At 33.0% G+C, this 15,914-nt stretch overlaps 1 protein-coding gene across 1 annotated transcript in view; it reads right to left on the bottom strand.

The window, feature by feature from the left end:
- The window catches only part of LOC143638576 (uncharacterized), a 452,770-nt gene extending 437,320 nt beyond the window's left edge, over positions 1 to 15,450 (bottom strand). Inside the window, exons 1-2 of the mRNA XM_077106457.1 lie at positions 15,219 to 15,450; positions 13,699 to 13,781 (exon numbers count right to left, since the gene is read on the bottom strand). Coding sequence (XP_076962572.1) covers positions 13,699 to 13,781; positions 15,219 to 15,450 — 315 coding nt within the window. The remainder of the gene's footprint in view (positions 1 to 13,698; positions 13,782 to 15,218) is intronic.
- Between the last annotated feature and the right edge of the window lie 464 nt (positions 15,451 to 15,914).

Below are 15,914 nucleotides of genomic sequence, written 5' to 3'. Positions count from 1 at the left end.
CATAAGACATACACTACCAAATTCAAAAGAAGAAACATCATATTTTGTCTGCTTTGAGACTAAAATAGAATTAAACTAAAAATCAATAATAGAAATATATCTGAAAAATCACAAAATGCTTCAAGATAAAAAAACACACTTCTAGATCACACATAGGTCTAACAAGATACTTCAAGCATAATTTTAAAATATTTTGAACTGAATAAAATTAAAATCAAATTACCAAAATTTGTGGGATTCAATTAAAACAATTAACACACACACACATATATGTTAAGAATATATATATTAAAAACAATCTAAATTCAATAATATAAGCTTAGGAAACTAGAAAAAGAAGAGTAAATTAAATTCAAAGCAAGCAGAAGAAATAATGAAAGAACAGAAATCAATGAAATTGAAGACAAGAAATCAACAGTAAATATTGATATTTTTTGAAAACATCAATATCCTTAAAAGCCTCTAACTAGACTGAGAAAGAAAAAGACACTAATTACTAATATCTGAAATGAAAGAGGGGTCATCATGACAGCTTTCAGGAACTTTAAAAGGATAATAAACAAATACTGTGAACAATTATATGCCCACATATTTGATAACCCAGATCAAATGGACCAATTCCTTGAAGGACACAATCTGCCAACACTCACTCAAGAAGACATAGTCTGAGCACGCTATATCTATGAAATAAATTTGATCCATGTTTAGCAACCTATTGAGATATAAATCACCAGGCCATGAGGAGTGCACTTGTAAATTCTACCAAACACTTAATGAAGAGATCATGCCAGTTCTCTAAAATCTTCTACCAAATACTGAAGCAGGGGGAACACTTCCTAACTCATTCCATAACTGTTTTTGAAGTCAGCATCACCCTAACGCCAAAGTTGGACAAAAATCATCACACTTCTTCAACAGAAGCAGAACAATCTTTTGAAAGCATCCTACAGCCACTCATGGTAAAAGAAAACTAAAGACCAATATCTCTCATAAACATAGAAGTAGATAGAAGTAGTAGTGCATTAGCAAAATTAGTAAATCCAGTACTAATATTATATATTGTCAATTCCACACCAAAATCAAATGGGATCTCAGATATGCAAGTCTGGTTCAATTTTTTAAAATCAATTATTGTAGTCAATCTCATCAATAGGCCAACTAGGAAAAATCACATGACTCCTCTTCAACAGAAGCAGAACAATCTTTTGAAAGCATCCTAAAGCCACTCATGGTAAAAGAAAACTAAAGACCAATATCTCTCATAAACATAGTAGTAGTAGTAGTACATTAGCAAAATTAGCAAATCCAGCACTAAAACTATATATTGTCAATTCCACACCAAAATCAAATGGGATCTCAGATATGCAAGTCTGGTTCAATTTTTTTAAATCAATTATTGTAGTCAATCTCATCAATAGGCCAACTAGGAAAAATTACATGACTCCTCTTCAACAGAAGCAGAACAATCTTTTGAAAGCATCCTACAGCCACTCATGGTAAAAGCTCTCAGAAAACTAGGAAAAGAGGAGAATATCCTCATCTTGACAACATTTACAAAATCCCTTCAGTTAACATTTTATTTAAAGGTAAGAAATTAAAGCATTCCTTTTAAATTCAGGAACAAGGGAAGAATGTATATTTTAATCAATCATTTTCAACATTATACTAGAAGTTCTAGCTAATGAAATGAGAGAAGAAGGTGGAAAATGCATAAATATTTGGAAGGAAATATTAAGACAATCTATTCACAGATTGCATGTTCATCTGTGTAGAAAAATGGAAACAGGGCTGGGGATGTGGCTCAAGCAGTAACGTGCTTGCCTGGCATGCACGGGGTGCTGGGTTTGATCCTCAGCACCACATAAAAATAAAATAAAGATGTTGTGTCCACCGAAAACTAAAAAATAAATATTAAAAATTTTCTCTTCCTCCCTCCTTCCCTCCCCCCCACTCTCTCTTTGAAAAAAAAAGAAAGCTTTAAAAAAAAGAAAAATGGAAACAAATTGACAACAAAATTTCATGGAGGAAATACATGAATACTTGTTTGCAGGATACAGTTTTACCCCTGAATAGTCACTTTCCTATATGCCAGCAATGACAGGTGAAATTTGAAATTTAAAACCAAGGGAGAGATGAACCAGGAAAATAGAAAGGGGTTGTATCTCAAGGAAATTATTTTATATGATATTATAATTGTGAATAGTTGTCTTTCTTTTTCTTTTCTTTTTTTTGGGGGGGGTGTTTTTGTTTGTTTTTTTATGCTAGATATTGAACCCAGGGGAGCTTAAACACTGAGCCACATCCCCAGCCATTTTTTTTCGGTTTTATTTAGAGACAGGATTTCCCTAACTTGTTTAGGGCCTCATTAACTTGCTGAGTCTGGCTTTGAACTCCTGATGCTCCTCCCATAGCCTCCGGAGCCACTGGAATTACAGGTGTGCTCCACCAGTCCAGCTAGATCTTAGTAATTTTAGATGTATCAAAGCCAATAAAATGTGCCACATCAAGAGTAAATCCCAATGCAAACCATGTGCTTTGATTGACAATGATGTGTCAATATTAGTTCATTAGTTGTAACAATATACCACTGTGGTACAGAGTATCAATAGTGGGGAAGGCTGTGAGTGTTTTGAGCAATTTGTGTGAACTCTGTACTTGCATCTCAATTATGTATGAACCTAAAACTCCTTAAGAATAAAATCTATTTTAAACAAAAGTAAATAAAACAGAAACTTCTGCTTTCTTTCATTACCAAAGGAAAATACTGGGTTCAAAATATGTGTATATAAATTTGATTGAAATAATTATGATTCACTTTATTAGGAACTCACTGTTCAATTAAAAAACCCAATATTGAGATATTCTCAGTCCTTTTAGAAACAAGTCATTACAAGAAATAATTTAAGATCACTAACTTAGCTTACTCAAAAATTCAGAAGCTCATGATTGTTGAGGTCATGTTATGGACTGGGGGAAATATACAAGCCTCATAATATTTGTTCAAAGAGTTACTTTAGAAGAAAACTATAAAATGAGATATAGGGATTATTGTAAACAGAACCACCTTGTCATCACCCATTCAAGGAAAAATTGAAAGTCCTCAAAGAGTCAAAATGGAATTGATGAAATCAATAAAAATTTTTGGCAAATTATTTCAAACTGGTGATAACTATCACTGTTATAATATTACACACACACACACACACACACACACACACACACATACACACACACACACACATATATATATATGTTGTACCTAATCCCCTAGTAACTCCAAAAACCATTAGGGCAATGGCTATTTTTCATGTGGGGAATTGGTTCTAGACTTTATACCTTTATGCTTACTCTGTTTATATATGATATTAAATTCTAACATCCTATTTAGAAGAGATTGCTTAGTTTCCCTGAATAGAAGTATGTTAGAAGTATGGGAGAAGTTAGAGAATAAAAGGGTCAAAGAGCTACTCATCATACATTGTGTTTTCTTTGTCTATTATCTTGGTGTAGAAACTATTTAACAGACATTAAGTTCAAATAGAGAGAAAATGTACAGTTTAAAAGAGTCTATCAGTCTCACCAGATTTATAAATGGGTTAGGATTTGAGTACATTAACTGATTAAGAAGTCATCTCCTATGCACTATCATAGGTCATTGAAAATTATAACACAGACTTAAATAAAACCAGTGTATTGAACTCTGAGAGCTAAGGAAAATCCCCAAGGACCCAATTTACAATGTGAAAGTAAATAAATTATTATAATAAAGCTGGATCACGATATCTGGAAATAACTAAGTGGTAATTTTATGCATTGTACTGTATTATCAAAGATTGATATATTAGCTTCATCTTTACTATTAGTCAAAGAAGCAATACACACTGTAAATGAAAACAAGTTGGTCTCTTTCTATCTAATTGAAATGGTAGTATCAAGAAAACTAATCTTTTCCTTATGTTTTTGCTTTATACAGCCTGGGCTTTATTATAAATATTATATCATCATAATTATATCCCACTATCTCCTGAAGAAAGAAAATGTTATGAATACATTTTTGTAAACTTTATAAAACAAATCTTTATTGTGAATTAAGATTTTAGAGGTGATCAGGCCAAAAGTTTAGGAAACGATTGATGGATAAAATTTATGAGAACTAATTCTCCCATAATAGCCTTGGAAACCCTAGTGTGGTCTAGTTAGTCAAGTAACATAATACAACCTCAACATTTAAAATTTCAAACTAGGGTTTCAATTACACTTGCATCAGATTTTCCTTTACATGATACAACCAGTCAATGACTAAACCATAATCTAATTTTTGAATAAGAAATGATAGAAAGTAGAGGTATAATGGGAAGATAGTAAAGGGGATAAAAATTAGCTTGAAATTATTCAGAGGAGTTCCACAACTTACCGAGAAGGATAACAAAGTTTCATCTGAGAATTTACTAGCACTTTTTTCACATAAAAATTGATTTTAACATTTCTAAAATTAATAAAATCATCAATTAAATTGCATCATGCCCTAATTAAGAATATGAACTAAATGTAAGATAATAAAATTGTCAATAAATCAATAGAAATAGTTTATACTTTTGACAAATGACATAACATAGTTTAGCTGACTTGTGTTATATACCTCCACAAACACATTTAATAGTGAGTCTCTAATTTGATTGATGCTCTGATGATTCCAGCAAACAGCAAGTGTTTACTTGAGTTTAAATTGAGCTCTCTTACTATCAAATTACAATGTAAACATACATTGTCAGGATTAGATGAAATCTTAGAAATCTCTAGCTTTATGTCTTATTGATGATTTTGCTGATATATTAGGAGGACTTAGCTAAAGTCATGTAATAGAACACTAGACAAAATCAAAAGAAGAGATTGACTCAGTTATGCCACATTCTATTAGTATGACCACAATTTTGATATAAATCGTCACCTCAGTGACTCTTTGTCATACTTTATAAATTATATAAGCCTACCAACACTGTGAGAAAATCTATTAAAATAGTTAAAAATATCAGATCATTAAACACTAACTATAATCACCATGTTGTGGGTTAGATGCCCAGGATTTATTCACAACTGAAAGTCAACACTGTGACTAATTCTTATTTTGCCAGCTCTCAGTCACAGGCAACCAACATTCTACCCTCTGCTTTTATGAACTTATTATGTTTTTTAAGATTCCACAGGTAAGTGAGATCATGTAGCATTTGTTTTTGTCTTAGTTATTTACCTTAGCATAATGTATTTCAGATTCACCCATCATGTTGCAAACGGCAGAAATCTCTTATTTTGAGGGCTGAATAATATGGCTGTGTGTGCGTGCAAGTGTGTGCACGTGTGTGTGTGTGTGTGTGTGTGTGTGTGAAAGAGAGAGAGAGAGAGAGAGAGAGAGAGAGAGAGAGAGATAGATTGATTTCCTTTATCCATTCATCTATTGCTGAACATTGTTTCTATATCTTCGCTATTGTTAATAATGCTGCAATGACACTGGAAGTAAAGATATCACTTCAATATTTTATTTCCTTTGGATATATTCCCAGAAGTTGGAAGTAAAGATATCACTTCAATATTTTATTTCCTTTGGATATATTCCCAGAAGTGGGATTGCTGTATCATACAGTAAGTTCTATTTTAAAAATTCAACAATACACATCTACACAAATGGTATTTAAGTGTGGTGACAGATACTTTAATTAATTTGATTCTTAGGGTCATTTCATAATATATACACATATCAAATATCATGTTGTATATCAGGAACCTTTATATATTTTGTCAATTACAGAACTAATAAATCAGGAAAGAAAGAAGCATTGAGGATTATGACTATGTTGAATAGGCTGAAGCACTGAGATGATGGTTAAATCTTCCATCTGTGAGAGTATTTATCTTTAATTCTATTGACATAAATGTTCTAAATAGAGGAAACTGGTACTAAGAAGTCTGGAATAATCTCAAGAAAGAAAAACTCAAATTGAAACAACATCAGTTTTTCTCCACAGAGAAAAATACATCAAATAAAGGTTAGGGTAATGGTTAACTGTGGCAATGTGCATTGTAAACTTGTGATAGTAAATATGCTTGGCATTTTTCAGTGATGTTCTTAAAAGCCCTTCCTTAGAGTGTGAATGTTGTATGTACTTACATGCATTGCCATTATATGCTTTGAAGAAGGTCCAAACCACCAGTAAAAGACTGTTTTGTCTTCCCACACTTATGCTAGGGAAAGTTCCTATGACCTTTTGTAAAAACATGCGCCAGATTATACATTAACAGTAAAAATCGTTATATCATTTAAAAATGCAGATTTTTGTGTTAATTTCCAAGACTAAGTCACAGGAGATACTGTTCTCTTCGTGCTCTCTTTCTAGGATCACTTTCTTTAGGGGGAACCCAGCTGTCCTGTCATGAACACACTCAAGTAGCACTATGGAGAGTTACATGTGGCAAGATAACTAAGGTATTCTCAGTTCTAGCACTAATTGGAAGGCATGAAGATGAACAATCAGGAAGAGGATTCTGTAGGCCCAGGTGAGCCTTCAGATGACTCCAGCTTCTATATAACACTTTAAGTGCAACTTCCTGAGAGACTGTAAGCCAGAACTACATAACCACTGCACTGTTGAATTCCTGATCCACAGAAACTGAGATCATAAATATTTACTCTTTTAAGATACTAAATATGGATATACAGTCAATGATAAAGAGAATATTTCATGATCTTAAAGTGTATCCCCACAGACTATTTATTGTTTACAAGGGAGAAAAAGGCAGTGATTGTGTTGTGTCAAAGTCAAGAAATACCTTTAACCTGATATCAATACTAGCACCACCAATAAGAGGCAAATATATATCATATGCTTCCACAGGTTATATCCTAAGAAGGAAACAATGTCACCTATTCCATATTCTGGCTAAGAAATTATTATTTTAATCAAATCATAAAGAAACATCAGACAAACCTAGATGAGGAATATTCTATTTTTAAAAATAGGTGGATTTATTTTTCTAAGTATATATCATAAAAGACAAAGGCTATGGACATATTTTTGTTAAAAGAGGCTGACAGCTCTATGAAATATCTAATCTAAAACTGGAAGTTGTGCTGAAAGGAACAGAAATGCTGAAAACATTATGAAACTAATTCACAAAATTAGACTAAAAATGAAGGAGTAATTAAAATTTTTGATAATTTTGATAAAATTATTGATAACTATACTATGATACGTGAGAAAATTATTATTTTCTTAGGAAATATAGCAATAATTATTTAGGGGAAAAGTATATTGATAAAATTATTGATAATTATACTATGGAATAGAAGAAAAAATATTATTGTTAGGAAAATATAGCATTAAGAATTCAGCAGCAAAGCATTATGTACTAACATAACTCTAAATGTTCCAGAAAAATAAAATGTGAGGTGGAGAGAACAAGAGAACATGTACAAATGAAGTAAGTGGGATAAAATGTTAACAATAGGTGAATTGGGGTAAAGAGTGTTGGGTGTTGTTTCATGATTTTCATTTTTGCAATTTATATTTGTTAAAAGTTATAAATAAATAGCTTTTAAAATACAGAGTTTTAAAATAATTTATATTTTAATTGATCTCAAAATTCACATATGGCAATCTAAATGGGTATTGTTTTCAATTCTATACTAGTCACAACAATTATTATGTTATAGATTATTATTACTATAGCTAGAGGGCTTTGGGGACTTATTCTTTAAATAATAAGAGGCTTCGTGACCAGATAATAATTAAAACAATAAGAATGAAATAAATAAAAATGAAGAATAGTTGGACATGGTGGCTATTGCCTATAATCCCAATGGCTCAGGAGACTGATACAGGAGGATTGAGTTCAAAGCCAGCCTCAGCCAAAGCCAGGTGCTAAGCAGCTCAGTGAGACCATGTCTCTAAATAAAATACAAAATAGGGCTGTGGATGTGGCTCGCTGATCGAGTGCCCATGAGTTCAATCCCTGGTACCAAAGAAACAAAGAACACAAAACAAAAAAAAGGGGATACAGCTCAGTTGTTAAATGCCCCTGGGTTCAATCCCTCATACCAAAAAATAAAGAAAGAGAGGAGGAGGAGGATGAGCAGGAGTGGGGGTAGGGGAGAAGAATTATTAATTGAAGAGGTACATGTCAAGATGGTGTAAATGCATGTGAAAGAAACTGCAAGATTGTTTTACCTAATAATTTTCCAATATTTTTCAATTAGTCTTCTTTAGTTCTGTTTGGATATGTTAGAGATAAAATGACATTACATACAGTGTGATTTAAAATAATGCCAATAAACTTAATTGTCCTTTATATACACCAAGAGAAGAAATAATAAATTAGGACAAATATAAAATTGATACCAGTTTATTTCTCAATGGCAATTTCTCCACCTTAGTTTTTGTTCTATGGATCTCATTTTCCTGTATTCCACTATTCTCTTGCATTCCCACTCTACCCTAAGGTGCCTTGTTTCAAAGCTATAGAAATAGAGGTACCACTTCAAACTAGTGTTAAATTATCAGAGCCAAATCTCCATCCCCATGCTTAAGTAGAGAGATAAAGATCTAGAGGAAGGATAACATCTGGTTTTGTTCCCCCAAATAATCTCTATATCTGTACTGCCACTCTTTCAGTTATCTCCAAGAAATAATTTAAGTGTCATTTGAATGAATCTTACCCCTCCCCTAAAATTTTCTCTCATTTTAAAGCATTAGATTTCATAATTTGGGAATTATATTCAATCACACCACAAATCTATGTGGTTTATGTTTTATTATTTCAGGGAATAATACACAATGATTACATTGGTCCCCTTCCTAATGTTTTCATACTTACCTTTCTTAATTATGTTTTAGTATTTTGGGTTTTATTTTATTTTTAGATGGTAAATCATAGTTGCATTTATTTATGGGTACATTGTGATACTTGATATACATTCACATTGTGGAATGAATAAATCAAAGTAGCATATCCATGACCTCAAACACCATTTTGTGGTAAGAATCTTTAAATTACTCTCAAATTTTGAAATATATAATACATTATTATTAACTATAGTCACCATTCTGTGTAACAGATAACAAAAACTTATTTTTTCCAACTGAAACAATTATACCCTTTGATCAGCCCTTCAGTTTAATCACAAAGCACATACAGAATGATACATTCAATATTGTCATAGTCACTATAGTGGAATTGTTCCCCTGCCAAATACATCTTGAATAGCCTGTGATTTTGACAATATGATAATATTTCAAAAGTGGAACAAAAAGTCATAAAGTGACCAGTATTTTTATAATTCATAATTTTCTAATTTTATAAGTTCCCCAGTTTAGTTCATCACTTTCTAACCAATAAATGTTGTCAAAACAAATTAAATTCTAATTAATGCCTTCTAATATATGGTATACCTACCTGGTTTATGCTATTTAAATCCATATGTAGATACAGCTAGCAATCTTACAAACCTGTGAGATTCAAGAAGGTTCATAAAGAGAAACAATATGTTTGTGCTGCTGATACTATAATTTTGTATGCCAAACTTTACACCACCAACATAATAATAGTTAATTTTAGTAAGATAAAGTTAGAAAAATGATAAGATACATCTCACATTTATTTTGCATTTTAACTCTTACAAAATATTTTATTTCTCTTTACTTTTCATTACTATACACCTCTTGAACATGTATATCTGTGTTGCCAACTTGAGAAAAAAGAAACCTGATTCCTAACAGTCAAATGACTTATCTATGATCAACATAGGATTTAGTGGATCAATCAAGCCTAGAACTGGGGTCTCTAAATTCTCAGTCTATGTTCTCTCAAATGATTTAGGATTTCTCTTTGTTAAATTTGAATCACACATCTATTTTACCAAAATCTAGGAAATTTCTTTGTTTAATAACAAATGAACATGCTAGTTTTTACAAACATTGGAAGTCTCAAAATCAGAGAAAATTCTTCAAAAGTACTTTTGAGTCTCAAACTGTACCCAAACTTCAATATACAATGTTAAAAGAATAATGATCACAGAATGACTTATGTTTATATAACATGATTTTCTGGATATGCTAAAATAAATCTACCTGCAAATCCCCTGGCATGTTTAGTTTAAATATTGTTAGCTTGCTTCCATTTTTCCCTTTAAATTGGCCATAGAAAAGGTCTTCTGTAAGTCAAAACGGTATAATCATCATAGGTTTTCCTCTTTAGATAACTGAATCCTTCACCTTTAAAACAATTTTATATATTACTATGAATCTCAGACCAACTCAAAGATAGGATACTAGCAAGTAAAGGATCTTTAATCTTATATTTGATGAGAAAATTGAAATCATCGAGGCTAGATGCCTATAATTAATAGCATGCTTTTTGAATTATATTATTCTACAATGACTGATTAAAATATGCCCCTGTTACCAAGCACAAGTTAAATATGTTTGACAACTTGGAAGTTTCTGGCCACAAAGGCAATTTTACAGGAAAAACTTGAGATGGGATATATTAAATTCATTATTTTGTCAATAATAATATTTATTAAGCATCTACTCTTTGCAGGACATTGCAATGATGCTATCAGATGCAAAGACAAAAAATGTTACATCTTGCCTTCAAAGGATTTAGAGTTTGATAAGGAACATATAAAACATGAGTGCATAAATGCATGAATACACACATAAACACATACACACAAATACAACAGACAGAAAGTGCTTTGAGAAGTGCATGAAGTGTTATGTGAGCACAGAGAAATATAAATCTTCTTGCATTAGTGGTCTTTTCAGTAGATTCTGAATGCAAAGTTGGGAAACTAGAGGGGAAAAAAATCAGAAATAAAACCAGTGATAGCAATTGGGAAAACTTGGAATTTCCTTCCAAATGCAAGATCCAAGTTCTTATTCCATTTATGTATTGCACCTGCTTATACACTAATGAGTGAGATTGGTTACAGAGGTCTTAATTTTTCTGTCATAAAAACTAAACTAGGGCTAGCATTGTGGCTCAGTGGTAGAGCATTCGCCTACCATATGTGAGGCACTGGGTTCAATTCTCAGCACCACATATAAATAAATGAATAAAATAAAATAAAAGTCCATATGTGTGTGTGTGTGTGTGTGTGTGTGTGTGTGTATATATATATTAAATTAGAACTAAAATGTGAACAAAAAATGCAAGTTTGTCTTCATTTGAAGTGGCTTTGCATAAAAATAATTTTGACAAAACTTATATTATTTTATACTTAATTTTTATTCATATTAATGTGCTAGATAACTGTACCATTTCAACTTAATGTGAGAAAAATCTTTTTACATTGAAGCTGTTTTACAGAGAATCAAAACTTTAAGGATTCCATAATTTGGTAATAATGTTATTTTTATCTATGAATTGTTTAATTCTGTTTACTTAACATAGAATATTCTAAACCATCTTTAGTAATCACTATTTATAACAGTGTAAAGAAAAAAATACTGCAATAATGCAAAGCCTCATAGTAACTAATTATCTTTAGAAGAGTTTCTGTACTTAAATATACTAAAAACTGCTAATTTATCTCAAAGTACTCATTGGTTTGATGCTAATAAAGAGACGTGATAAAGTCTTGGGATCTCCCCTTCTTCCTGGATCAATAAACATTCACTGTGTGTGTCTGTTAATGTGAAAAAGTGATGGAGGCAGCCATGACATTTGCTTTGAAAGATTATAAGCATTAAGTATTAATCAAGTGTAATAAATTTTAATTAGTAATAAAATTAAGTGCATTTAACTCCTCCTTTCATACCTATTCCTTTATACAGCCCAGAAATATCAGTGAGCACTGGTTTCTTCTAGTAGAAAAGTGTAAATGTTATATATTATCATGCTATATTTTTCCTCTACTATCCTTATTTTAGAATGTTTGGTTGCTTCCCATAGTCATATATTAATTCTTTTAACTCTAAACTCACACATTAATATACTAATTTAAAGTTTAGTTAATATATTAATTTCAATATTCATACAAGAAGACATTAATAAAAATAAATTATTCTTTTGATATGCTTATTAAAACATAATCTTGTGACCCTAAATTACATATTTTAGGTGCAAACTTTTAATATTGAAACATCTTCTGAAAAGACTACAAAATAATATGTGTTTTTATGTATGAATATTCTTTGAAATCTGGGCACATAAAAGAAGATGAAGTGTGATGAGGAAAGACAAGCTTCTGAAAGGTTTCAGTACATCTTACCTTCTATCCACAAACGAACTTCAGTGGGAGAGGATGTCACGGTTGGACCTTGTTGGAAATGATGAAACACTTGTTCCATGTCTCAGAATGGATAAATCTTCCAAAGTTTAAGACTTTGATAATCTGAATACCTAATAATGGAATAATAGACATTAATCAGCTTCAGGCTTTATCTATTCATACAGACTGAATTACAATTAGCATGTGTTAGAGTGTGTAGGATTTTGAAGGGAAATATTCCACCATTACATAATAATTAAACTGTTATTTTGAGTGCCTGTTTCATAAAATAAAAAATTTCAAATATCACACTCAACTTCTATCCCAAAGGAACTGTAAATATACTAAGAAGGATCAAAACCACAATATTGTTAATTAACCTACGTACTCAACAAGTAAAATGTTAAAAAGTTTATGCTGAATACAAGGAAAAGAGTTTCATACAACAGGTGCCATCAAAGTCAAACCAAAGAAGCCAATAAAGAAAGAAAACTTGAGAAAAAAAGTGATAATATTTGCTCTACCTATATTAAAATGTTTTGTGAGACTCATGAGGAGAAAAAAAAAGAAAGGAAATACTTTCTAAAAGGTAAAACATTCATCACAAAAATATGAATAATCATTATTTTTGGTAATTTTGAAACTCCAATTTGTTGCAGCTTGAAGTGTCCAAGCTGTACTACTCAGCTCTTAAAATGCACTCTAGCGAAGATGCAGAAAATGGCATAATAATGACAGTTTTAAAAATAAGACTGTGATAGTGCAGATGCTTTCTGAATCAATTGCTTTTCCCTTTTATTTAACTGATTTTTATGACTGTGAGAAATCCAGGCAGTCTAATCACCAGAGGCCAGAATTGTTTTTGCAAAATGTTAATCATTGGTATTTATGCTAAACAAATTATCTAAAAAAAAAAAAAAGTGAATTTAGGTCTCACTTTGCCAGCCTAAATAGTGGGACCAAAGTTGATGAATGTTATAGTGATGTTTTCCCTTTCTTCACTTAGCTTAATTTACTAAGGCCCTGCATTGCACAGCCACTTCTTGAATTTCTGTAGGGCATTTTGTGTTTAACCTTACCTTGCTGCTAATGAAAACTGGATTTGACGTTAATGAGATCATCACTATCAAAATTTTTGTTTATTATTTGTAAGATTGCTTATTAAAGAAAATTTCTTGGAAAATAAAAGCAAACTGGGTTTAAATTTGAATCTCTTTCACACCACAGAAATGGCTAAAAAGGCTAGTGAGACTCAGGGACTGAATTTTAATTGTATTTAATTTTAGTTTACTGAAATTAATGGTTACTGCATGGGGCAACACAGTTTTAGAGCTTCCAAAAAGAAGTGGAGGTATATAGTTGTTGAACAATCCCAGACTGAAAAATAAGGCTACTAAGGGAATAGGAACATCTCAAAAAATTTTAATGCTTACTGTCTGATTATCTTTTGTCTTAAAAAGCACGATGAAAGTAGCAAGGAGTCTTCCAGATCCAGCAGTTGTGAGGGTAGCAGAGGCTGTACAGAGGGGAGGGTAGGAGATAAAGGAAAGGAAATTTGGGTGGACTCCAAGAATGAAATGTGTAGTTTTCTCAGTTACTGTGGGAAAAAAAAAAAAAGGAAAAATGAAGTTAGTAAAAAAAATACTTAAGGAAGTTCTGGCTTTCAGAAGAAAGTTTGTTAAAATAAAAATAGAAACCATTTCATTTCATTAGAGTATATCGAACAATGGAGTGCTACATGCTTGTGCCAAGAACAAGGAATTTCCTAATTTAATATGCATAGTTGTGTTTTTCATGATTTTTATAACATGACCTAAAAACGACTACTTTTGGGGAAAATGGATTTTGGTATGCAGTCAGGATAACTTTGACTATTATTTTTAGCTAATTAATATTTACATTATTTATCTAATCTACCTAAATATTTTGGTTTTGCCCTTCCCAGTTTGTTACTTTCTTTCACTCTAGATAAGAAAAGGACTGTGTCCTTTTTTCTACTCTTACAAATATGTCATTTGTTTATACAAAATATTCACTAAGGGTTTTCATTTCAGCTCTTAAGAACAAAATTGGGTTGGAAAGAAAGAAAGGAAACAAAAACTGTTGAAACAATTTTAAAAAATAAACTATCAGTGATCTAAGGTAATGGAAAATTTCCCTCTTTAAGACCTGAGTCTATTCCAATGAACGGTGACTAGCTTTGAATAGAGCTAATTAACCTTGCTTTATACTGTAAGGCTTGGGACTATAGCATGAGTGGGGTGCTAAGCTGGAAATTAGAGGCTCCTAATTGTTAGCATTTTAATTAAGCTTACTGTGTTTTAAACGCACAATAGAAGTCCCAATAATCATATCTATGAAAATAAGGTGTTAATACTTAAAATTAACCAAAAAAGAATTTCTAAAGCATCAGCTGAATTGACCACAAAAGAATATATAAATAACGTTGCGGGGGTGGGGGGATCATAAAAGGTGATCATAGACAAGGGGGAATAAAACAATAGAGGTGTTATCTAATCAAAAGGTCAACCATCCTGCGGTTGGAATGGCCAAACAGAAAGGGCCCAGAGCTTGCGGAGGCAATAGTGTGTGCTTGTAGACAGCGAAAATGCTTTGAGAAATGTTCCTCATGTTCAGCTGAAGTTCACTTTCTCAGAGCTTATGCCCCGTCTCCTCCTTTTTTGTCCTCCTTTTGCCTCACTCTATCCATGTGAATGAATCTCTTCGAAGAGTCTTTCACTTCCGAGAGTCAATGAAACTACCATCCCGGTCCCGCCAGATTGTCAGTTGGACAACTTAATAGTCGCGGTTCGGGCTTTTTCCGGTCCTTGTTAGCTCGTAAAAATATTTCCCAGCTCTGTCCTCACCGAAATCCCCCACTAGTCTGTCAAGACCTCCATCTACACAATGTGAAACTGAGGGAATTAGTGAGAAACCCAATCAGTCCGATCACCTGAAGCCAGGCGACCCAGAGACGCCTGGTCTTTCATACTGCCTCCCCGCCCTTTTGACCAGGTAGTCAAATGTATCTCCTTCCCTCCGAAATGCCGGTGTTCTCGTCCGACCGCAGCGCGGTTTAGAGCTTTCGAGGAGATGGTTCTCAGAGCTATAAACGCTTCCCTGCCTCCCCCTACAGCCGTTCTGAGGGCTACAGCAGGCAACCTCGCTACTTGCCTCTCCCCCATCCCATCGGTTCGGACGCCCTGGGGCCTGGATCCCTTCAGCCGCCAACCGGACTGTTAGGTCTGTGAAGGAACAGTCCCAACCGCCCCACGCCCCCGTCCCGGCTCGCTCGCAGCCAACGACCAGGAACCGCGGGCTGAGGGTGACGTAGCTTTAGCCCGACTCCGGCAAGGTGGGGGGCGGGGTGAAGTGGTTGGCCGGGCAACTGGTCGTTGCTTTTTCCAGGCACTTAAAAGCTGTTTAAAAGTTTGTTTTCCTTGAGAAACTGTCTGAAAATCAGTGGGCATGCTTTAAGACTCTTACAAGATTAAACACACACAACACACCTACACTGAGTGAGCATGAATTCAGGGGAAGAAAACTAAACGGAAAGCAACAGGTGATCATAGATTTCAGAATAATGGGCACCCTCCATGGAATGCTGAGCAGTCGGAATGTTGAGCCTAAGTGAAGAGGTGGCCCTCCG

This window comes from Callospermophilus lateralis, chromosome X, assembly GCF_048772815.1.
Source record: "Callospermophilus lateralis isolate mCalLat2 chromosome X, mCalLat2.hap1, whole genome shotgun sequence".
In the NCBI taxonomy this organism is placed as follows: Eukaryota; Metazoa; Chordata; class Mammalia; order Rodentia; family Sciuridae; genus Callospermophilus; species Callospermophilus lateralis.
The sequence above is the reverse complement of the archived record's forward strand: the minus strand, read 5'-3'. Positions and strand labels throughout refer to the sequence as shown.